We start from the raw sequence: 26585 nt of genomic DNA on the forward strand, positions 1-26585 counted from the left end.
GCCGTCATTGACCCCACCGCCGACTTCGTCATCAAAACCCCCCAAGACTACGTTGAAAGATTTATAATTAAACCAAATAATAAATTAGACAAATAGTATTATTATACAAATGGACCAAGAATTTCAGCCGCATCCTGTGCTCGTCAATTACGAGGCATCTCGCGACGGCATTGTTAGAAACCGCAAACTGAAGAAGCCGGTTGGTACCGTAAGTAATCAGGGGTATCTGTTGTTTGGTGCCGGAAAGAAGAAGTACCATGTTCATAGGGCGGTATTTGAGGTATTCAACGGATTAATCGAAAATGGACTTGTGATTGATCATATTAATAATAATAAGACTGATAATTCTCTTATAAACTTGCAAGCTGTCTCGCAGAGTCAAAATACCAAAAAAGGCCAAACCGGTAAATACCCAAAGAAAGCAAAACCCGTAAAGTCATTTGATACAACAACTCACGAGGAAAAAATATTTCAGTCGATGAATGAAGCCAGTAGATACTTTGACATTTGTATCGCCTCAATACGAAAAGTAGCAGAACGAGTATATCAAACAGCAATCTCAAAAAAGACCGGGCATAGAATTCGATTTTCATATGTAGATACGAAGTCACCGGCGCCTATGGCGCTGACGAAGTCGCCATGACAATAAATTGTCCATTCCGGAAGAAAACGAATTATTAAACACCTTCGGAATTGATACGCGGGGGTTTCATTTTTTTTTATTTAAAAACAAGATGTTTTATAGGAATAATGAATATCGAAGACATCAATAATATATTAGCCGAGATTTCAAAATTAAAAAATCAAGGAATTGAATTATCTGATGGTCTCGACAGTGAAAAAATATTATCCGATTATGAAATTATTAACGAGCAATCAAAACGGGGACGTTTTACCCTGGCCCGCGAGTACTTTTTTGTATAACGATTACAACATAAGATTAATGAAAACTTGTACCACAATGACGCAAATGCATTCATTGGACTATTTACTGCCGTTGAAATAATACGAAAAAAACTCGGACGTGTTTATGAACGACGCCGGGAGATTTCTAGCAAGATCAAAAACATTAGAAGGATTATAGACGAAAATTCCGGCGAGAAATTAGAAATTGCTTCGCAATTGCAATAATGGTAGGCGAATCACTTACTACTCGGCTAGCCAGAGAGCGGCTAGCGGCGCTTAAAAAGTTCATACCGTTACGAGACAGGGTCCGAGAGCAACTTCAAACGCGGCAGCAACTACAAACCGATTTTACTGTTGGAAGCGAACAACTCTTTGCCCCGGTAACTAAAGCGACCAAAGATGTTACGGCGGCAACTGTACCCGTCCTCGATGCGCTTGAAAAGATAGCGGCTCAGACCGAACAAACAAAAAGGTCTTTAGAAACACTCCCTGCAAAAATAGCGGCTGCTGCAACACGGAGGCCACCACCACTCGCTATAACCGAACCACAAGAACCTTATGTTACAATGGCCGACGAGGAAGAACTAGGCGCCACCGCAAGAGAACCAGAAGAAGAAATACCAGAAGAAGAAATACCGGAAGAAGAAATACCAGAAGAAGAAAAAGAGAGGAGTATACCCCGTAATGTACTTAAGAAGAGCACAAGGGATCAAATTAGAGGCTTCAGCAAGGGGGGGAAGAATTAATTGATTTTACTGTCTCCAATTTTGCTAAGAGCATACGAGATAAGGAGCATATCAATGGCGGTTACGAGAAAAATATAAAGTCGTTAAAGGATTGGACAAGAATGGTGCATTTAGCGAGGATACACAGGGACGAAATACCACGTGGTGGTGGTCCCGATTACGACGCATTCCACAAGAAAGTTGAAAAAAGGGTAAAACAAAAAAAAGGAAAAGGATACTCTGTTGGCAAAGAATCCTACGGCGTTACCTGTCCTAACAGTGTTCTCAGTGATATATCACGGCTAGAGGTACTAATCGGAGGAAAACGAGCCGGAAATAACTCTCCAGAAATAATCAATGAGGCCGCTGATATTTGCAAGCGGTTATTTACGGGCGGTATCATGGACGTTAGTGCGTATCGAACGCTCATAGACGAACTCGTGGATGATTAAAAAAATTATCGTTTTTGTTAATTCTGGCCGTTTTTGGTCGTTTTTTGACCGTTTTTGACCGTTTTTGGTCGTTTTTTGACCGTTTTTTGCCATTTTTTGACCGTTTTTGGTTGGTTTTTGAGGGCAAAAACCCCAGGAAATCATTTAGAGAAAATCGATGTTTTTGCTGAAAAATCGAAAAAAAACGACTATAGGCAACAAAAAATGACCAAAAATGACCAAAAATCAAGAAAAAACCGGAAAAAAACCGGATTTTTATCGAGGGCAAAAACCCCAGGAAATTTTGATAAAATTTATTCCGGTTTTCCACACGGCAGTGGGAAGGGGGTGATCAATCACTGGTGATCACAATCACTAATTGAAAAACTGGTGTTTTTATAATAAAGATGATCATACACTACAACCACGATAAACCAGTACTCGTCTACGTGGTAAACTCGCGATTGCCTGTTTACCGCACGTACTATGGAGATGGTCTCGGTAGCACCATTGCGGGGTTATTTACAAGAATGGCCCCAAAAGTAGCGCCGTTAGCCAAACAATTAGGAATGAAGGCTATTGATGTTATTCGTGATAAGGGTATTAGTGCTATTGGAGATATTGCCGGAAAGGCGCTTTCTGCAGCAAAGGACAAACTAATGTCGTTGGTGAGGAGAAAAAAACAGAAACCACCGGTGATGCCATCAACGACAGTGATGCCTGCGAATGTCAGTAAAGTAATAAATAACGCCGTGGAAGAAAAACTAGCGTCGTTGGTAAACAATAATCAAGATGACATCGCAAACATAATAGCGGGAAGTGGTTTAAAACCACGACGATGATTTAGATGCATCAGCGTATTATTAAATAAAATGTTTAAACGAACAGCTGACCCGGCGTTTGATATGGATGCACCAGTGCACAAGGATGATTCTGTCCGTAATTATCAATTTTATTCCTATCATGCAGTACAACCCGACATACGATCGCGAATTGAACTTCAAGTCCATGATACCAGTAAATATTTTTTACCGTGTGAAGCGTTTATTGAAATCGAAGGAGAACTTGTAACAGAGGCCGATACTCCTGCTGTACCAGCACCGTATCCAGATGGTACCAAAGTTGGCTTAGTCAATAACGGCGTAATGGCGCTATTTGAGAGCGCAAAATATCTCATTGACGGGCGAGAGATCGAGTCTATAGAACGCGATGTTGATGTTGCTACAACAATAATCGGGCTAGCAAGATATTCCGACGATTATACAAGATCAGCGGGTCCATCTATGATGTTTGCAAAGGATACTAAAAACACTGCTGGAAACTTGCAATTTGTGGTAAGGCGACCAAGAAATAATGCTACTAACGCTGATGCTGATGTTGAGAATATGATTATAAACAGCGATCCTAATTTTAACATCGGAGCTGCAACACGCATATCAATGTTAACAGGGGCGCGTAGATCTTTCTCATGCGCGATTCCACTGCATCATATATTTGGATTTTGTAGGAACGTGCGAAAAGTTATCTACGGAGCAAAGCATACCGTGGTGCTTGTGCGAAAAGGTGATGATAGAAATGCAATTTGGAGAATTCCAGCGGATCTTACGAATCCAAATAATGACTCTGGTAAAGTCGTTTTAACTAAAATATTATTGTGGATGCCAGTAATGACTCCATCCATTACCACAGAGGCACGATTGCTATCCTTTATGGAGCAGGGAGGAAAATCATTACTAAGTTGGTTAACAACAACAACAGATACTAAGCAATCAAATATCAATGGTATATTCACATGGAACCTGGCATCACAACAAGGCATTTCGGCTCCGCGTCATATATTTGTTGCGTTGCAGGATATGACGAGAGTTGATAATCAATTATTCAGCCATATGATATTTGATCGATTAGGCGTTACTGACGTCTCGCTGAGAATAAACGGCCAGCAGGAACCATCCGAGCATATACAACTTAATTACGGTCAAAACCATGTCGCACGTGTGTACCATCGGTTGCTGTCATATATGAGTCGTGATCAAAACGTCGACACTGGTTTGCAAATATCACAATATGATTTCAAAGAACTATATCCGATCTATTACTTTTCGCTGGAACATCTTGATTTAACAAGACAGTCCGTCGTTGATATACACTTCCGAGCTAATGTAACTCGCGGCGCTATTGCTAATTATAGAGCTATTGCTGTCATCCTCAGTGATAAATCAATGCTGCTAGAAGGTGCTGGCGGACGAATGAGAATCGTTGATGCGCCAGTGGAAAACATGTAATTGAAAACACAAACGCGTTTACAATAAAATGTCGTATAGTGTCGTCAGTGTAGAATTGACTGATGGTCAAGTCAAGAAATTACGATCAAAGTCGGCTAAACAATGCGGGACCACAATAACGCTGAAGCCGTCACAGATGGCGGGTGGTAATCATAAGATATCGTTGACGGCGCGTCAAATAAAACATTTCAATAATGCGATGAAGAATAAAAAGGGTGTTCAAATAGATTTTTCAGCCGCAGCAATCAAAAACATGGAAAAGACCGGTGGGATATTTCCGCTGTTAGCTGCGATTCCAGCGTTGATTGCCGCGGCCGCACCAGCAGTGGCTAAGGCGGCTGCGTTGGGGGCCGTTGGTACCGCGGCGGGAATGGCATTAAAGAAGGCAACCGGGAAAGGCTACAAAAAAAAACGACCCGTGGCCGGAAAGGGTCTAAGACTACCGGGAACCCCGTATTCATGGTACTCGGGAAAGGGTCTAAGACTACCGGGAACCGTTTATTAACGCAAGAGTCTATGACTCCAATGTCTAATTTTGATTTAATAGACGCCGCAAACGCGCTAGCGATAAAAAACTTCAGAGGTGTTTTTATGAGGGATCAATTACCGGCGGCACCAAGAAATATTGAAACCGGTATAATTAACCTCGATGGGTCCTCTGGAGCGGGAACTCATTGGGTTGCATACGCGATTGATCCGCGTGCGATCGTCTATTTTGATTCATACGGGTTAGCTCCGCCGAAAGAGTTCATGCGGTATATCCGGGCGTGTTCAGCCCGGGTTTTTTATTCCACGCTGCCAACACAACAATTGAGTGACCCGCCGATATGTGTCAGTGAGGTATTAAACGTACTTGCGGCGATTTCATCATCGCGAAAACCACCTCATGTGGTTGTAAACGAATACACTAGTGGGGTCGTAGAAGCTCAACGGATTTTAGAGAATAACATTTACAATAATAATGATTGATATCTGGGGACGACCGGTTTCGGCGCTGAAAGAATCCACGGAAACGGCCGCCGCCGACATAAAAAAACTAATTGAGGATGAAATCGCTGATATGTTGAATCTAACAAGTGTTGACCCGGGCGAAATAGTTGTATTTCAAGACCGCCAGGGTAAATTGAAATCCGGTAATGTGTCACTGAATGATGTTTTAACACGACAGCGTAATGCCGGCGAGGACGTTATCGTGTTGTATACCGGCGACGGACGACTCAAACCGGGTAAACATATATTGGAGATAGAGGATATGATAAAATTAGTCCAAGACGATCTTATAAGGTTGGATAGATCAATGATCGAACTCGACGTGCATGTGAAAACAACTATCGGTAATTTTTTTGGGTACCCGACGGTAACTGAACCAAATCTTGCAACAATAAAAAATACTATTTCGGAGTTTACAACGCTGTCGGGCCAATTTTACACGTTGCGAAAAAATGTTAACAGGATCGATGACAACTTTGATAAATTCTTTGGTAAAAAAAATACCAAGCTGGATGAGATTACAACAACTATAAATGATATCACTGCGTATGGACAGGAAATAAAAACAATCAAACTTGATGTTGCAGAGAACAGAGATGGTGTAGTAGTACATGAGCGGGAAATAGAAATAATTGGCGCTAATGTTGCAACGATCATAAATAATGTAGACTCGCATAGACGGAAAATAGAAACAATCAAAACTGATGTTACAACGATCATAAATAATATGGACACGCATACACAAGAAATAGGAATAATCAAAACTGATATTGAAGCGAACAAAAAGAGTGTAGACGCGCATACACAGGAAATAGGAACAATCAAAACTGATGTTGAAGCGAACAAAAAGGGTGTGGACGCGCATACACAGGAAATAGGAACAATCAAAACCGATATTGAAGCGAACAAAAAAAATGTAGACACGTATTGGCGGGGAATAGGATTAATCAAAACTGATGTTGCAGCGAACAAAAAAGGTATAGACGTGCATACATATGAAATAGGAACAATCAAACTTGATGTTGCAGCGAACAAAAAAAGTATGACCGAGAATACACGGGAAATAGAAACAATCAAAACTAATGTTGCAACGAACAAGAATAATATAGACGCGAATTTGCGGAGAATAGAAATAATCAAAACTGATGTTGAAGCGATTAAAGACGGACTACCGAGAATAACAGAGCAACTCGAAACTAATATTGAAGCGAACAAAAAAAATGTAGACGCGTATGGAGGGGAAATAAAAACAATCAAAACTGATGTTGAAGCGATTAAGGACAGACTACCTAGAATGACAGAGCAACTCGAAAAAATGAAAACACCTCATGGGATCATCGGCAGTGGCGTATACACGGTTCAATACGGATCATTCGATTGGACTCCTACGCGTAATGCAATAGATGTCACCGCAATTGTTAAGGGTATTTATCGATTGACATTGATTTCGGCGATGCAGTTCAGTATATCATCGCCGAGTTCATCCGGGTTTAACAATACAATATCAACAATCATCGACAAGGATACAATCGAACGGTTTATAATTAAAGCCGTTGATAGCAGTCTATTTAGGGCAAACATCACATGGTATGCGGAATTTGTAGTGGATCTAAGTAATTAAAAACACTAGCTCTTTTAAAATAAAAATGACCACCAAGGTAATTGAATCAGACGTATCACCGACGTCACATCAATATCAATTCGATACCGCAAAAGAATTCTCCGCGAACTTAAAAACGCTTTCCGAACAATACCGTGCAAAAATAAAAAAATACCGTCGTAAAATAACCGCCATCGACGCGGTCGTGTACTCGGTGTCGGGTATAGTAGCTGGCACCGGTGTTATTTTATCCACGGTGACCACGATAGCCCCGATCGCTGTTCCAATCGCTATCTCCGCGATGACAACAATTGCTGGAGTCGCCAACGCAATCACTAAAAAGATATCATCGTGTGCTCAGAAAAAACTCAACGAGTATACAGTAAAACATCAAATAGTATCCGACGTGTACTCGAAATTATCCGGGTTGATCTCGTTATCGATTGATAATTTGTTCATATCCGATGTTGAATTCTCCACGATGGTCCAGTTGTATAGCTCCGCAATGTCAAAAATCGAGGATTTTGAACTGGAAGCCGGAACCACCTGGTTGCTGAAATTAGACACTAAAGACAACGAATAATAATAATGTCGCTGAACCCCGAAGGGTTTCAGTTGCTTCAACGGATCGCGGAGAACACCACTCCGGTACAAACAAATATGATATCGATAACGTCAACGAAACCCGAATTCATTGTGAACTTCCCGTCGCCGGTTCCAGTGAAGGAAATAGCGCTGGCAAAATTGCGAATATATCACAGTTGGCCTAATATTCGAGCGAACGCATTTAACGGACAACAACCTAATAACTCGCTGGTTTTTGCATGGACAAATAAGCCCGATGGGACCCCAGACTGGAATGAGGTTACAATACCAACTGGGTCATACCAAATAGAGCAAATCAATAAAGAATTTCAACGCAGGATAAAATCGATCACAGGAAAAGAATCAAAAATCGCTATTACGGTTCATGAACCGACGTTATCGTCGACGATTGAAATAAGCACACCGGGGTATATGGTTGATATTTATAACAGTTCAATAAGAACCATACTAGGATGGCCTAAGAATCCACCCGCGGACGCCCCCCCATCAACTATCCTCAGATACGATAACGGAGATGGTGGTAGGCATATTGCTCCATACAACGTAAATATTGCATCGGTGATAGCAATCAATCTGGTGTGTGATGTTATCGAAGGGAGTTACCAGGTGGATACCAAGCAATCAAATCAAGCTCAACAGGGGTATATCCTTTATTCGTTTTCACCAACAGCCCCTCCGGGATTTTTGATCATTGAGAGTCCGATTAATCCGGTCTATATGCGATGCCATAATCGGCTTTTAACGAGAATTAATTTCAGACTTACCGATCAGTCAAATAACCTAATTGATCTGCAAGAGGAGGAGTTAGTGATCACTCTGTTTGTAAGATCATAGCAGCAGGGGGGGCGATGACATCGACGCGGTCGTCGATGTGTTTACCGGACGCTGACGACGCTGGGGATCGGCGCGCAGAAGGTATTAATTAAACCAAATGACGTCCGGACAATTGTCGATTTGGCCTCTCGACGATGACAACGACGACGACGTCGTTTTTTTTTTACCAGGCGCTGACGACACCGGATCCGCTGAGTGCAGAAAGTATTAATTAAGCCAAATGACGTTTGGACAAAATGTCGGATTCGCCCCCCCCTGCTGCTACTCTTGGCAAATTACAGCCTTACCCTAGTAATAGTACATGATTCTTGTCAAATTACAGCCTTACCCTAGTATTAGCACATGATTCTTGTCAAATTACAGCCTTACCCTAGTATTAGTACATGACTCTTGTTAAATTGTAGCCTTAATCTAGTATTAGTAGATGATTCTTGTAAAATTACAGCCTTACCCTAGTATTAGTATGTGATTCTTGTCAAATTACAGCCTTACCTACTATTAGTACATGACTATTGTCAAAGTACAGCCTTACCCTAGTATTAGCACATGACTCTTGTCAAATTACATGATTACCCTAGTATTAGTACATGATTCTTGTCAAATTACAGCCTTACCCTAGTATTAGCACATGACTCTTGTTTGCGGTACTCTTTATGAGAAGCACGCTTGTCAAGCTTCACCCACAGCGACTGAGCCTGCCAGGAGTTGATCCGGCTCTTAAGACGTCGGTAAAAATATCGGTGGTCTGCATGTTTCAGGCCGACAGCCTCACATAAGGCGTTGAATGAAGAGAGGATATTTTTGCATGTATTGGAATTGACAAAATTGTTGAAAAGCTCTGATGTGGGGTCATTCACCCCATTCCCCTCCATAGTGCATCTCCACTCACCCTCTGGAAAGTAAATGTGTAAATAATGAGGCATCCACACTACAACAGCAATTTTTTTAAACCACCAAAAAGAATTCTACCATCAACATGTCTAACAAACCTTTATGAAATGTCATTCTTGCAATTCCAAACATCATTAGACTTAATGCTTTATTACACCAATCTAGAATTCATCAAAAATATGTATGAAATAAAAATATAACATAAATTAATCAATAAAAAAAATTGTATGACATAAAAATAATATAAATTAAGAAATGAAAAGAAAATTGTTCCTGACCTAAGCAAAGTGCCTGGTATTTCAATGACTCAGAGAATTGTGAACCTCTTCCGTGGTACTAAAGATTTAGAGACTGCATTCAATCTTGAAGGCAATGTTGAAGATATTAAACTTCCCCAGTAATGGAAGACATTCAACTTAGCCTAAGTTCATCTGGATATCACAAAAAAAAATGTTTTATCTTCCAAGGTTATTGTAGAAGATCAAATATGTGTGTGGAAGCTATAAAGTATAATCTCAAATTATCTAAAGCATGTGTTTCTGTTTTGCATAAGTACAATTCAAATGCATTGTTACATAGGCTACTGAATTATGAAACTGATAATGAATTCTATTCCTGCTTGTAAATGTCAGTAAATCTGGTAGAATGAAAACACATTTCATATGCAAATAAAAAATACAAAATCTTGAGTATCCATTTCTGATACATAATAGCCAATATTTTCAGTCTAGTTTTCATAAAGTAATTTAATAAATATCTTTGTTTTCTGATTAATCCTTGGTAGATATTTCCACTACTATGACATCAGCCTTTATAATATTTACATTAGTAAAAATGATGATGAAGATGTTCTTTCAGATTTCAGCATCAGTAAGGCAGGGGGTCCTGACAGGATCCACCCTAATGCTTACAGAAGGCACACTCACGTATTATTGTATTATTTATCAGAAATCTTCAATTATTTGCTCAAATCTTCATATTCCACAACAGAGTGAAAAGATGCTAACATTACTCCCATTCATTAAAATGGGGACAAAAAAATGTTTAAATTAAAAATTGATTTAAGTACTAAGCTGCTTGAAAAAACATTTGAATAATATGTCTTTAAACACTACAATTGTGTTACAGCCAACAACCTAATTAATTATCTTCAATCCGGTTTTACCCTCAAAACTTCAATGACATGTACAATGCTTCTTGCAAGGCATTCAATGATGCCAAAGAAATTACAGCACAGTTTTGTGATATTAATAAGGTTTTCAGAGAAATCTGGCACAAAGGTTTAATTCATAAGCTAAGAAATACTGGAACTGGTGATGGACTTTTAGAAAGGTTTGAAAATTATCTCTCAAACAGTATGCAAGAAGTTGTTTGAGAAGGCTGTACTTCAGACCAACAATATGTCAGGGCTGGTGTGCCCCAAGGACCTATACTTTGACCACTTATTTTTTAATTACATAAATGATATTGTCACTGAGAGTCGTGTGTGTGTGTGTGATTTGGATTTTTAATGCAGCTTCAACAATTTTTCAGTCATATTGCTATGGTGTCTACAGTGTGACAGTTTATATTGATGCCTAGCTCTGGAGCATAATGTTGCAGACATGTAGCATGATCACCCACCCAGTCACATTATCCTGACACCAGGCCAACCAGTCCTAGAACTAACCTCTTAATGCTGAGTGCCAAGTGAGGAAGCTGCTAGTACCATTTTTGTAAGTCTTTGGTATGACTCTGCCAGAGATCTAAACCAGGACCTCCTGCATCCAAGGCAGATGCTCTAACCACTAAGCCACCAGAGCAGTCCTGAGAGTCCAGTATAAGACTGTTTGCTGATGATACATCATTATTAATTATTGTTGAGGACCCAACCCTAACTGTTGGTGTTTTGAACAAAAACCTACAATAAATCAATTTGTTAGCTAACAAATGGTTAGTTGATTTTAATCCAAGCAAAGACAATCAATGACCATATCCAGAAAAATCTCATGGGGAACAACAGCCCCCGTTTTTAACGAATGACACGGTTATTTGGAATGCCATTTCTGATAAACACTTGCACCTAACTTTAAATGAATCTTTATCTTGGCATATACATATACACAAATTAACTAGAAATGCTTGTGATAATGTTAGACATACAGTACTAATAAGTAGGAAATTTTAAACTTAACAAAATCATTCGATATTTTTTATTTCACCATCATAGAACCTCCTTTGAAGCATAGTGATATTATCTGGGATAAATGCACCAGCATGACCAATATGAAATAGAAAAAATACAACCTGAAGCAGGTAGAATTCTTTGTGGGGCAATAAAATCTACATCATGTGCTGGAATTTTGGAACTGACGAAATGGGAAAGAATTTCATCAAAATCGTACTTAAAAAAGTATCACAGCATGGCTCCAGGATATATGCATGCTTTGATTTCACCAACTGTCAAGCCAGTACATATATCATATTATCGTGTGCAGCACATGCTCAGCCATTTAACGTCATCATCAGCAAGGTACAGAGCCTGCAGTCTACGGGGGAACTTTGTCAGTTGACAGTTGTACACAGCGTGTAACATGGTCTGTAGAGCTCCACAGCAACAGGAAGAGTCAGTAGCCAGGCCCCATTGGACAAGATTGACTGCACAACAACCCTGTCCAGTCTGAAAGCAGTTCAATATGGTCCATAGATGATGTGGAAGGTTGAAACCAGGAGGGCAGACAGATGGCTCAGCTATGAGGGAAATGTTTACAACATCTGTTGAAGACCACTCAACACTTCATGCCGAAATAGATGTCATATCCTCCTGCAACGAACCTAACCAGATTGGGCATCTCAAAGTCAAGCCAACTGCTAGATGTGAGGTGATGTTCATGTACAGTGGAAGTTTCTCACTGGCATAGACCTTAGCCAACACTTTTGTGGTTGCTTCCTGGTGATGCAGATGCAAACCATCAGCTTTGTAAACCAGTGAGCTTTGTAAGCCAGCAAGTAATAGACATCATCATAGAAAAAAACTCAAAACGTCCTTCACCATGACAGATCTACAATAAAGTTCATTTTCACCAAATTCTGCCAGAGAATGGAATCTATCTCTATGGAAATTTGGCGACAATTCTGTTTACTCGTAAATATCCTAAATATGTTGTTGTTCTTCTTGTTGTTGTTGTGTGGTTTAACGCCATTTTTCAGCACACGATAGGCCATACATGGCGGCCAGTATTAATGGTGGAGGAAGAACCCGGGAAAACCTCGGAAAGAACCACCGACCCACGAGAAGCTACTGGCAAGCTTTCTCACAAACCCACATTGGCTGAATCCGAGATGTGAACCGGCGCAGACAGAGGTGAGATGGCAATGATCTGTAACGGAGAGCGCTTTAGACCACTCAGCCACTCGGGGCCCCATCCTAAATATGAATCTTGGAAAAGTCCCGATCTATTACATGGGGAAAGACTTGCACAAATTATGCACACAAGACTTCTACTTGGTAGCAGTTTATTAAATGACAAACTTTTCAAAAACTATTTTCATCTAGCAATAATGTTCATGCAGTGAACTAGAAACTGCAAAGCATTTTATCATAGAATGTGCAAAATATGTTATCCTCAAAAACTAAACAATAGGAATTGACTGCCCATAGTACAAATATAATATTAATCCCTTGCAATCGATAGATCTTCAAAACTGTGCATAAGTACATAATTACAATTAAGAGATTTTCTCAATTACTACTTAAGTCATCACTTTAAGCTCTTATATCTCTTATATATATTTTGATATTAAAAATATATAATATCGGAGCTGAAGTTACAAGTCCTTCCCCCGTCCCTGCTCCATCAATGACAACTTCTTTATATTTTTTCTTTCTTTTGTTCTTCGGTTGATGTTTTGCAAGTACCGGTTAACAGTGACATGTTTCTGCTGTAAATGCTAACAGGTTACTGTCTGGCATTATTGCATGTACAAATTATTATTGCATGTACAAATTTCTTTTATTGCTTCATTGCAATATTACCCCTTCATTAACCACATCAGTCACATTATAAAAGTAAATATTAGAAGTGCAACAATATGCCCAAAAAGGTAATGTGATATATTACAATATACCAAACTAAAATTGCAATACATATTGCAATACAGTAACACTTAATAAAAACAACAAAATAATCACTATTACATTTACTACTTGAAAAATTACATCTCTAAATGATATTTCCTTTTATTTCTTCAAATTGTAGTCAAACAAACACGTAGAATTAACTTAAAAATGAAACAAGCCCTCTGTGCAGTAACAATGCTTCCTGCTGTACTAATGACTATCTTTTCCTAGCTACTTGTGCAAAGAGTGGAAACTTGTACTGTTGTGCTTTCAACCATTTCAAAGGATCCTCACCCAGTGGTATTAAGGATTCATTCCTAAACAAGTCAACCTCATGTTTCCCTCTATCAAGTCTGGACTGAGTACTATTCATTTAGTGTCATTCTGAACAGTACATAAATACCTGATGCAAAGTGAAGTTTATAAATTATTATTTTTAACTGGAAAAATATCACCTGATATTGACTTTCCCCTTCCCCCCCTTAAAATCTGGTAGAATAATGGAACTATGCATCACTTTTTACATTCTCTTGCAATCTCGTGCTAAGCGTGAATCCATGAGAAAAAGAAAATATGGTTCTTCAATGAAACTGCAAAAATTGTGAGGAATACAGATTTGTAAGATGAAAGCAAGATGGTGAAAAAACTGCGGAACAGAAAATTGTATAATATAAAATAGAGGTATATATAACCAGAAAAGCAAACCGCATTATACCAGTCTACCAGTATATTGCTGTACCACTAGTAAATATTGCTAATGACAAGAGAGCTCCAAATAACCTTAAGATTGTTGCTCAGTTCCTTATATCTTTTGTTTAATTATATGTAATTTCCACGACAAATTCTGTACATAATAACTGTTTACACCAGCAGCAGCTGCTGTTGCAAACAGCTTCATTTTTAACACCTGCATCAGGTAACTACAAACTGAATCAGGAAAACTGACTATGAGGTAAGTGCAGACTGAATCAGGCCAAATGACTAAGAGGTAAGTGCAGGCTGAATCAGGCCAATTGACTAAGAGGTAAGTACAAGCTGAATCAGGCCAACTGACTATGAGGTAAGTGCAGACTGAATCAGGCCAATAGACTATGAGGTACCTCTAAGTACAGACTGAATCAGGTCAAATGACTAATAAATAAACAAATCAACTAAAAATTATTATACTGCATGGTATGAGAAAATCTTCAATACAGAGAGAAAATTTAATTGAAACTGCACAAAGTCTGGAAAACCCTGGATGTTAAAATGTGTCAAAGTAAGACTAAATACATGTAAAAGTGAGACTAGCCCAATTTATACGTGTCAAAGTCCGAGACTAGCCCAATTAAAATGCAGCTCAAAGTTAGACTAACCCATTTAACATGTAAAACAATGTGAGACTAGCCCAATTTCAATATGTCAAAGTGAGACTACCTTAATGTTGTTGTTTTTGTCATTACTGTAAGGTTTAATGCCATATTTCAGCACAAGATAGGCTATACATGGTGGCCAGTATAAATGGTGGAGAAAGAACTCGGGGAAAACCCCAGAATGAACCATCAACCAACGAGAAGCTACTGGCAAGCTTTCTCACATACCCACATTGGCCAAACCCAAGACTTGAACCCACACAGAGAGAGGTGAGATGGCAGTGATCCGTAACAGTGAGTGCTGTAGACCACTTGGTGCCCTCCGACTACCTTAATGTAAATGTTGTTGTTGTTGTTGTTGTTGTAGGGCTTAACGCCATTTTTCAGCACTAGAGAGGCTATACATGGCGGCCAGTATTAATGGTGAAGGAAGAACCCGGAAAAACCCCGGAAAGAACCACCGACCCACGAGAAGCTACTGGCAAGCTTTCTCACATAACCACATTAGCCGAATCCGAGACTCGAACCGACGCAGACAGAGGTGAGATGGCAGTGATCCGTAACGGTCAGCGCTTTAGACCACTCGGCCACTCGGGGCCCCTTAATGTAAATGCAAGTTAAAGTGAGACTAGCTCAATTTAGATCTGTCAATGTGAGACTACCTCAGTATAAATGAGTCAAATAGGACTACCTCAATTACAAGTTATATCATGGACTTAAGCCTTGATTCTAATTTAGTGCTGCAAAAGAACACATGATTTTAAAGTTTCACACAGACAATTTCTTTAAAAAATTTACAATTGGACATCACCATAATTTTTGTATTCCTATATATTAGGAGAATATGAAGAAAGTGGAAAATAATACCAAGAGTGCTAAAGCAGAACTTTTAATCGAGTTCAATTTTTTAAAAATCTTGTGAAGTGAACAATGATTGAAAGACATCCAGACATATTAGCACATATGAGCAACAAGAGACAGACCTCTGTTTAATTTCTATCTTCTGTCTCGGTTGTTACTATACAGGCAAGAGATAAAGTTCAGTTAACCCTTTACCTCACAGAGCATAGTTACAAAGTGCAGCGTGCTATAAATAGAACACCTGTTACCTATTCGACTCCATACACATACGCCTGCCTGTTAACTGTTAAGCAATGTAGCTTATGTTACGTTTAACAGCAATTTTAACCATTTTACATTTTTGGTACACATTATGTGTGGAAAATTTTAAGAGTAAAGTTTGATTGTTATAGCCGTGTAATTATTTTTCACAGAAGAATTTTTTATGTGCTTTAAAATCTTGAGAGAACTTGTTCATCGTCAAGTCAGTGAGACCGCGTGACCAACCGTAGCTGTCATTTCTCATACTCGAAATTTACAAGTTTTTTGTCCATGTCTACATCACTAAGTCATCTGAATTTGATAATTTATAAAAACTAATTGCTGCCTACATCAATATCAGAGCCGTTACCTAAGTTATTGAAGCTTTCATAGCTGTGATTCTAATCGTGAAAACTTCATAAGTACTGAATGAAATCCGCAACCTCCATTTTGGAGAGTGTAGATTATGAACCAGTTACTTTAAATAGCAGATATCGACCAGAGCATAAACAGTGACCACGTGATCTGACATAATTGTCATTCGCAGAAATGAATGTAGCATTTAATAGGGGGTTTTCCCCTAAGGTGGCACTACAAAAACCAGCTTAAAATGGCTGATGTTTACAGCAGATGTCAAAAGGCACTTCCATGCGAATGGAGTAGAGACGTCAAAAGGCGCTTCCATGCGAATGGAGTAGAGATGTCCAAAGGCGCTTGCATGAGGTAAAGGGTTAAACTATTTTCATGGCAGGCACATCTTTGTGGGGTTTTTTTTAACAAAAAACATTAAAAGGGACAAAACCTTAAAATGCATGCTGAAGTAAAAATCTGATTTATACATTATTTATTAAAAAAATACCATAAAGTGTGTTCCTATGTTACGTGTTTAGGCTCTAATAAACAGTAACAAAATAAAGACTGAAAACAATAAGCTTTGAAAAATTTAACAAATATTTTATTTCCTTGGAAAAACACTAAAACTAAAAAAATAAGAACTTACGATTTTAAGAATCAAATCCAAAAATAATCCAAGAATAATCCACGAATTAAATTTTAGAAGTCCTAGTAATGAAATATTCAAATGAACTCAAGTTTGAGTTCGGACGAAATATCCAAAATGGAAGGCGATGACGTATACTGCAGCCTTTATATTATGGATGTGTCTACAGTTCTTTGCTGATTTACAAACAATATTCCAGTGTTTGAATATCCAAATAAAATTTAAAGAAAAATCTTTGTCCAAGAATTCTGTATGAGCACTCAAATATTTCCAGGATAAAGAAATAATCTTTTACAATCCAAATAATTTGAATAAAAATTAAAATATAACTCCGAACTGATCACAACAAAAGGAACACCTTTACATCCCAGTGTTTAGAAGCCTGACTCCATAATTTCTCTATCGAGAAAGGTTATACAGTAACTTGAGATGCAAAACAGATTCCCGAATGAGGGTCAACTCTCCAGAATTTCGAGAACAGCGAAGAAGTATTTACATCTAAAGGTATGTAGTCCCTGTCAGCCTTGATTTCACTAATATCATTCACACATTAAAAGTGAATTAATAAAGGAAGTTGTTTACTTGATTCTCAATCAAGGCCAGGAACTAGGTCGGCTAAAGATACAAAGTTCAGTGTTTACGACTAACAGTCATGTCAAACTAATTTCTGGAAAATATAAAATTCCTAGTAAACAAAACTGCATTACTTTGACATGTAATAAAATTAAATTAAAAATATTTTAAAACTTACAAACAATTAAATTAAATCAGATATAAATTAAATCAAATATATGTAACAGCATTCATCGGCAATGTACCATGTTACGCATACAAAGCAAGATCTATACCAATATAACAGGAAAACTACACCCCTTGAAAATATAGAGACAACTGCAGGCTATATACAGTGTATGTATACCTCAATTCCAAAGAGTTGGTGGGCAATTATTTGCGTGTCATTTTCCTCCTGCCTTAATATGCATAAATGCATGAAATATGTACAGTCCTCCTTAGTTTCACTGAATTTGTCTTTAAAGATGTAGTTAAGAAGGAACAAACAAGCTACCATAATTACGATAATGACAAACTTTGAGGATGAATGATTATTAGGTTGCTGTAAAGATTTTAGTTCAAGAATGTCAACATAACATTCTAAGTAGATTTATGCATTGTGTTTTATTTTCAAAAGGAAAGGAAACAGAGCAAAGCTAACATGCTTTTTCGCTCCATCTTACACTACAATTTAATCCCCATTTTTGAAAACTCTTTTGTTTTCACCTTCAAGTTTTCATTAAAGAAAAACAGATGACAGGTTTGGAGACTTAGATAATGTCACACATGTACATAAATCCAGTGCTCTAGACATGCAACAAATTCACTAATGCATAAAGAATTTTTTTAATGCATACAGATCCTGCAAATCAATTTAATGTTAATAAGCACAAATCCGTACATGTACTTCCTTCCTAAAGGTAAAGTCCATGCTTAACAATATTATGTTTCATCAATGTAGACTCTGCTATAAGGACAACTTTTGGATGGTTCATGCAAGTGCAAATTAACAGTACTTGATAATTGTGACAAAACACCATATGATCAAACAGCCTGAATAAATCAGGGTCACTAAGCAGCTTGATACATTATAAAAGGAAGGATTAATCTCTTCATGATGAAGACTAAGTCTTCTATCATAAGGTTGTGTTTCATATTGTTCACAAAATACAACTTTAATGTTTCAAGAACTAGTTCTAAATCTGGGATTGAAATACTTAATTTATTAATTTCCTATAAATTTATTAAATTCTTATCAACTGTAAATCGAATCAAATTAGCATTAAAGTAAACACCCAGTTAACAAAAGTTATAAGAAAATTACCTGTAGAACAATACATTCTATTACAAAAGCAACTGATAGAAACTACTTCACCATTCTTACCACCATCTTGTCCTGAATAAAGTCTCATTGGCTTTGATTACGATGCAGTGTCTACTCTTTGGTTCAATTAGCACCATCTGATGTGTCCATAAAGACTCGTCATTTTCTTATAAATCCTTCAAAGCTGATTGTTTTCTACATTGTTTTTCATTTAATAACATCACAGATCAAGAACAAAATGAGAAGCATGTCTTAGTCAAGAGAGCTGCCTCAATAAATAATATTCCTTTCTGGAGTAGGATCCTTTATTCTGGCACACTTTTTAATTATTTAATCCACACAAATTCAAGCTGTATTTTTTAATAATGTCACTCACTGCATTATACTACACAAAAAATATGGAGGCATGTACATACTCCCAAGTACTGAGGCATATAGGCTAGAGTAATCTATGTATTCCTGTCACAATATATATAAAGGTATGGTCTTCAAAGGCAGGTGAATGGATCAGTGATTAACTTGAATGGCCAACTTCAATGTAAACATTTATGTATTTATCGATCAGGAAGATTATGCATATCTTTATATTGTTTTTGAAATTCTAGACAATCTTTACATTATATATATATATACAGACAGACACACACACTCACTTATACATACATACATACACACATACACAAGACGTGGGGGATCATCTTAATTAGGCAAATCAAGTATGGCATGGTTCCAAAAAGCATAAGAATGAGACATGGTCCCGAAATAGCTACATCAGAAAAGAGATATTAAACCATCTGGTACACTAAAACAGAGCTTATAAAATACTTCTACAATTACAGTAGAGGTTGTGATCATGTACATTTTGGCAGACAGCATGAATTTAAAGAAAATACTGTGAAAATCCAGCTGACCACAAGTGAGAAAACTAAGCCATTATGTGTTACAAACAAACAAATCATGCTTAATATCAATTTTAATGACTGTACAAGGAACAGTGTCAGACAAATGATGCTCTACAATTAATGATACAAACAAAATCAATGTAACACAGAAATCTGATCTCTGTGATCTGTCTTTGGTAAGTATTTTTTTTTTACATTTGAATTCATGTGGAAAAAAATGGCAACAAATTGTGTGAGCTACAACATGAGACACCACCAAAAAAAATATTAATTTCTGTAAAATTTGAAGACCAAATATACAACTTGTAAATCAGTCAAGTACAACATAAAACTGCACAGCGTAAGACAAACTATACCAAATGTAATAACCTGCGATCTCAAATCCCAACACTATGACTGCCTACTCCAAAAGACACCTCCCCCAACTCGCTGCCCATCCCCAGTAACTGGGGTTCAAAATGCCAAAGCCCTGTATATGCAGGATGCATTTCCTGCTATGACTGATATATTCTATGAAGTCTTAATTAAAAATGTAATTGCAATTGAACCTTTATTCATCTGACCATTGGCATCCTCATAAGGACCCCACGAATAGAAGATTGTAACCACAAGGCAACATGTAACCATATGACAACTGCAAAATTTCAACAATTTACACACAGCAGTTAAGAACATGCAATGTGGATGTGCAGATGGATGGATGGATGGATGGATGGATAGATGAACAGACAGACAATTAGACAAAAAGTATCAAAATATCCCTGACATAAAAAATGGAGATACTGTAATATGAGATTGAAAATTCTTGTTACAAATAAACAGGATCTACTTTTTATTAATGGGATAGGGATACTGATGAAGACCTCTGCCTGACATCATGCAACATGCAATAAATCAAGCTGATAGTCTGGAGGTTAACAGATAGTGGCACCTTGTACTGCAAATACTATCACAGATTACCTAATATTGATAGCAAATTACAGGCAAGAGCCAATAAATGAAGTTAATTTGACACATGTCAACATTGAAAGGTCATCAAGAGCCTTCCATACAAATAAGAAATACAATGTGACCCATGTGTACAAAACAATTTCATACAGATCCATCAAACACGAATCCAGACTACAAGTAATGAAAACAGAACTGTGACCACAGGGCCAAGATGCCCCTGATTTTAACACATAATTGAAAAGATGCATAACTGAACTCATCAGGCAGAAAACAAATCTAACAGCAGCCTACTAAGTTTCAACACGACCCATCAAAGGCTGTGGGAGTAATTCCACATTAAAAATTAAAGATACATGCATAGTCATGGAGAGTCCAATATTATTACCTAACATTGCATACCATCTGCCCCTGGAAATGTTCATGGTGACCACAATAAATATTTAAAAAATCAAATTAATTTAGATAAGGAACTGCTAGCAAGAATTAATAATTTAATTTTTTATGAAACATTTACAGAAACATCTTACAAAATCAACATATCTCAAAGGTCTATCTCAGCTGGAGTTTTGAATCAAAAAAGACTAAACAGCAAAGAAAGAAAAAAACATTCATTGCACTATCAAATATTAAAATGTGTCCACACAAAGCAATGTTGAAATTAGTGACACAAATTTTACATGTGTCATTGGTTGTGAATTCAGCTCTGTGATGAGCATTATGTAGATTATCATTTGATACCAGCTATCTCTTTACATATGAAAAAGATAATTATTTTCTCCAATGTGCAATTGGACCTCTTTGGCCAATTATCAACTGAACTTTTACAGACATTTTCCAAAAATTCTTCCATCTTTGCACAGATCTGGCTTTAAATTAACAAAAATTAAATGATTGTTTTCAAGTAAATCTAATGGGTAAATTGTGTGCAAATAAAGTACAATTGCAAGACTGTTAAATGCTTCTTTTCCACAAAAATGAATAAGTCCAAAATCTTTACAAACCTCAAATATACTTCTAAGTTAGGAGGACTTTGTACTATGCATAATTTATTTACTTACTCACCTGCCACACCTGTGGCAAACAATATCTCAGTGAGACCAAAAGGGAATTCCGGGTGAGAATAAAAGAAAATCATCAATATACATGCAATAAGGAGACCTGTTTTCTAAACACTTTAACCTACCTGACCACAGCACTGACCGTGTTCAAAATTCATCCTATCTTATCCAGAGATCTCTAGCATCAACATCAAACAGAATGTCAGATAACTTTATTTCATACACCAATGACATGTTCTACATTCAGTAGGTTTTCAACACACATTTTAATTTGGTTATCAATAAAAATCTACTGGTGAAAATCCCATGCTGATATAATCATCCATTTGAGGAGTAGAGATAATAGTATTTTCAATATGGCCAAAATGCTGGCCATTTTGTGGATCAATTTGTAACACTTTCATTTCAGACCAACTAGATATGTTAAAAATTCTTCCAATCAAAGCCTAGTGTCACAATGGCTTTTCGTTTAATAGCTGTAGCTATAACACGATTTTCATGATGGCATCATGGTGGTCATATTAGATGTCAGAGAGCACCATTTTAATTTAAAACCAACAAGGCATTAAAAGGAGTCTTCTGGTGAAACCCCACGTTGATATGACATTTCATTTTGAAAATATGGCTGCCGTGGTGGCCATATTGGAGATCAGATGCGCACCATTTACATAAAGGACCAACCAGGCATTATAAGAAGTCTTTAGTGAAAACCCCAGACTAATAATATAACCGGCATTTATTCAGGAGAAAATGTTTGAAATGCATGCATGAGCAGCAGTGGCAGTCCTACTGGATATATACAAACTGCACCATTTTCATTTAGGACCAATTAGACACCATAAGACGTCTTTTGGTTTTAAAAAATTGTTCAGAATGTGTAGCCATAACAAGATTGAAAAGATGTTTGCTGTGGCAGCCATATTAGCCAAGAGATTAGCACCATTTTCATTTAGGACCAACTAGATAGCAGAAGAACTCTTTTGGTGAAAACATCCATTCAGGAGGAGTAACCATTACAAGATTTTCAACATGGCCATTGTGGTAGCCATGTTAGACATCAGATCAGCACCATTTTCTTTTAGGACCAACTAAACCAATAGCTGAATGTGTTTGTGTAAAGTTTCATGGCAATGCTCCATATGGTTCAGGAGGAGCAGTGATAACAAACTAGTGCTAACAGATGGATGGACCATGTGTGAGCAGCATTTGGATTTAGGATCAACAAGACCATGAGATGAATGTGTGTGAAGTTTCATGGCAATCCTCTAAATAGTTCAGGAGGGATGGTGCTAACAGATGGACAATGGACAACATACCATCCCATAAGCTCTTCTGGTCCAGGACTTGTAAAGCTAAAAATGATGACAATATGTATTGCAAAAGAAATATGAACTCATTAACCCTGTATGCCACATCTACACAACATAAGGTTGTAACCTACTTCTGAGCTCTGAGGCATCAACATCGTTTATAATACACTGAAGTGTGTAGTAATACAGAACATTACTAGTAGTCGGATAAAGATGTACAAAGATTCAAAATAAAGTGGACTTTATACTCACATTACAAAATACAGCAGAAAAAACATAATTTTTTGGACCCAATTTATTTTAGTCCAAAAATAACCAGTTTTAGAACCAGTGTTTGTGTCCAGATGTTTAGACTTTTTGGCCTGAGATCTAAATGAGACTGGTCTGAACTGCACAGAGACAGGTGAAAATATGCAGTGTCTTTTATACACCTAGGCATCCAGCTAAATGAAAATCTATCAGAAGCTGATGTATTTAAATGCATTCAGATGTACCCACCAAAATGCTTTTCCTACCCCCATTTGAAGCAGAACAGAAAAGAATCTCCATAGATGAATCAGTTAACCCACCACACCTTAAGTATGCCATTCCACTGGATTTTTCTGCATGCAGTATTTGACAAGGTTGCTCACTTGTAACTAGGTAGTTAGAAGGGTAAATTTGGTCCAGACATTAAATTCTGCTTTTAGACTGCCAAATACATTTATTAGGAAGTTCTGTTCTTCCTGGCAGTTTTATACTGTAACAAATTGACTGAATGTGAACAGAAAGTGTGCTATGGACTGCAAAATCTAACTGAGCATACAGAATGTTCCAGACTGGATATTTCCAACTATTATATATATATATATATATATGGGGGAGGAAGAGAGGACAATCACCATCACAAATACACATGTGACTAATTCCATTACCATACTCCATTGATCAAGCTTCCCACAATGTATATAAAAACGGTAGCTGGTAGATGACTGTTTAACTGTGCAATGCATACTAAGCACTTACAACTATCTAGCTCTTTAACCAAGCCACTAGCACAACCATAAGAATTTCTTTTCCATATATTGAGAATAGCCTGTTCTGTAATGGAATTTTGTGCTAAATTTGATATTAAGAAGATCTTTTGTACAGTGCTTACTGAGTGGAGGTCAATCTGATGTAAAATTGTGGACTGGTTAGGAAGTGCACAAGTTCTTATCTGTAATTTCATCTTTCTTTGTTTATTACACAATTGTATCTTTTTCCTTTATAATAACACAATGTAGCTGCTGCATCCTTCCTGATCAGATGGCCAATAGCTGACTCATAATCCATAATGAATGTCTACCTTACTTTTCATCATTGTTGTGGAAGTAAACTATTATATACAAGCACATTGCACTTAGAACCCTCAGGAAAGGAACAGTGTCCTTCTGTCCCACAACTCTGAAGGGCACACCAAATTTGAAACAGATACATAATTGTTTTGATTTTAAAAAATGGATGAAAAATAAAGCCATAGTGTACACAGGTGTCAAGATATGGGCCAAAATTGTCAAAAACTGACAATCCCATACTCAAATAGTACATCCAGTAAAACTTATTACCCAGTCTATCATACAAACATGTATGGTAGACCAACAACCCTCTAAAATAGAGATTTTTATTCAACTACAAGTGTCAGAGATCACGAGTATAGATCTTACATGATAAGTGCCTTGAGTTTCAAAACCTTTCACTAGCAAACAAAAACACCTGTGTGAAAAAGTAAACTCAGAGAAGATTTGAAAAGTATGACTGTAGATAAATGAGAACTAGTTCTTTGGAATGAAGAGATGGCTGTAAAAGCATTATAGTGGCACTTTGACAGAAAGGTAGCAGATATATTACATTTTGGGAATGAATCAGGCAGCTTTAATTAAACAGCAGCTGCTGCCAAAAATCAAAGTACCTATTTAGTCAGCCACATGATTCACTACAAGAACTTAATCAACAACAAAATGGACTTGTTTAAAGTCACATCAAACATTTTTCTTTTTTGCATATTGAATGTAGATTTTAACTTGTTTCAGAATTGCAGATTTAGATTTTATTTACTTATATGTAGTATTTACATCAAAGTGCCAACTTCTTGACAATAAATAAACCAGTCACATACAGACGTGTTAAAGCGTTGTGTTGGGTTCGATATCTGGGGAATTAACAGGTACAGCAAACAAACTTCCCGGTTACATATTTAATGGCTTCTTTTCACTAGACCAAATTCAAATTCAAAAGCTCCTTCTAACCATTTCTGCCTCTGTATTTATATCAGCCCAGGTAACTTCACAGTGACCGCTCTGGCAGCCTAGTGGTTAGAGCGTCCGCCTTGGAAGTGGGAGGTTGTGGGTTCGATCCCCAGCCAAGTCATCCCAAAGACTTACAAAAATAGTACTAACAGCTGCCTTGCTTGGCGCTCAGCATTAAGAGGTTAGCGTTAGGACTGGTCAGCCTGGTGTCAGGATAATGTGACTGGGTGGGTCATGAAGCTATATGTCTGCAGCATGATGTCCCAGTGCTAGACATCAAAATGAACTGCCACACTGCAGACATCGTAGTGATATGACTTAAAAATTGTTAAAGCTATGTTAAAAATCCAAATCACACACACACACACACGAAGACTTCAGTCTGACTTGATTGTTTCTGATACACAAATCAGTGTTTCTTATGTTCAACTAAACCTTTGATATCTCAATAATGAAGTTGATTTGAAAACATGGAAATGAATGCTACAAATCTGATCAGACTCGCACTCACTTCAACCTATGCCTCAAAATAAATATAAAGGTACTCAGAGGTCAAGTATAAAATATATATATCCTTTAAAACTATATACAAGTTACAATTACTACCGCATATACTCTTGTATAAGCCGAATTCAGGAAAAATTAAAGGCCTGGAAGAAGGGGGGGGGGGGGTCGGCTTATCCAATGTGTAAATTGACAGTTTTTAGGTCTTTCTGTTGACTACTGTAATGGTAGTAAATCTTGGGACACATAACAAAAAAAATGTCAGTGTCCTAAGACATAGGCATGTAACAAAAAAGTAGCTTTCGATGACCCGACACTTATTAAAATGTTATAAAGTACTATGATTGATTTTGTTATTATTTTGCATGTGGGGGGCCAGGAGTGGCTGAGTGGTCTAAAGCACTCTCCGTTACGGATCACTGCCATCTCATCTGTCTGCGAGCATTCGAGTCTAGGATTCATCCAATGTGGGTATGTGAGAAAGCTTGCCAGTAGCTTCTCATGGGTCGGTGGTTCTGCTCAGGGTTTTCCCAGGTTCTTTCTCCACCATTAATACTATCATGTGCTGAAAAATGGCGTTAAACCCCACAACAACAATAACATTTTGCATGTGCATATTTTCTGATTTCTCCAACACGAAGTTAAATAAAGGTAAATACAAGCTTCATAATTCACAGGCCGGTTGAGTTTACCAGGAAGACCATGCTGAACTATAATGTACAGTACTTACACGGTGCAAAGCGTGCATAGAGTCACTTAAATTCTTAATTATTTCCAAACATAGATGCAGATTTTACTTTATTCATTGTTTCGACCAAATTGCATTATTCCAGCTAGTCCTTAATAGCAGTTTCATTTACGTTGAATCACGCGCTCACGAGTTACTCATTTTCAATA

General features: G+C 37.5%; 1 protein-coding gene across 6 annotated transcripts in view; it reads right to left on the reverse strand.

The window, feature by feature from the left end:
- The window catches only part of LOC149769970 (uncharacterized), a 206870-nt gene that overhangs the window by 116335 nt on the left and 63950 nt on the right, over positions 1–26585 (reverse strand). For all 6 annotated transcript variants that reach the window (XR_016418996.1, XM_089949582.1, XM_089949581.1 and 3 more), the window contains one exon: positions 8992–9269. Coding sequence is in view for 5 of the 6 variants with exons in the window: in XM_089949582.1 (XP_089805708.1) it covers positions 8992–9249 (258 nt within the window). In the remaining variant the exon portion in view is untranslated. The remainder of the gene's footprint in view (positions 1–8991; positions 9270–26585) is intronic.

Source organism: Sinohyriopsis cumingii, unplaced genomic scaffold (genome assembly GCF_028554795.1).
Source record: "Sinohyriopsis cumingii isolate HCF-2022 unplaced genomic scaffold, ASM2855479v2 utg002916l, whole genome shotgun sequence".
Lineage (NCBI taxonomy): Eukaryota > Metazoa > Mollusca > Bivalvia > Unionida > Unionidae > Sinohyriopsis > Sinohyriopsis cumingii.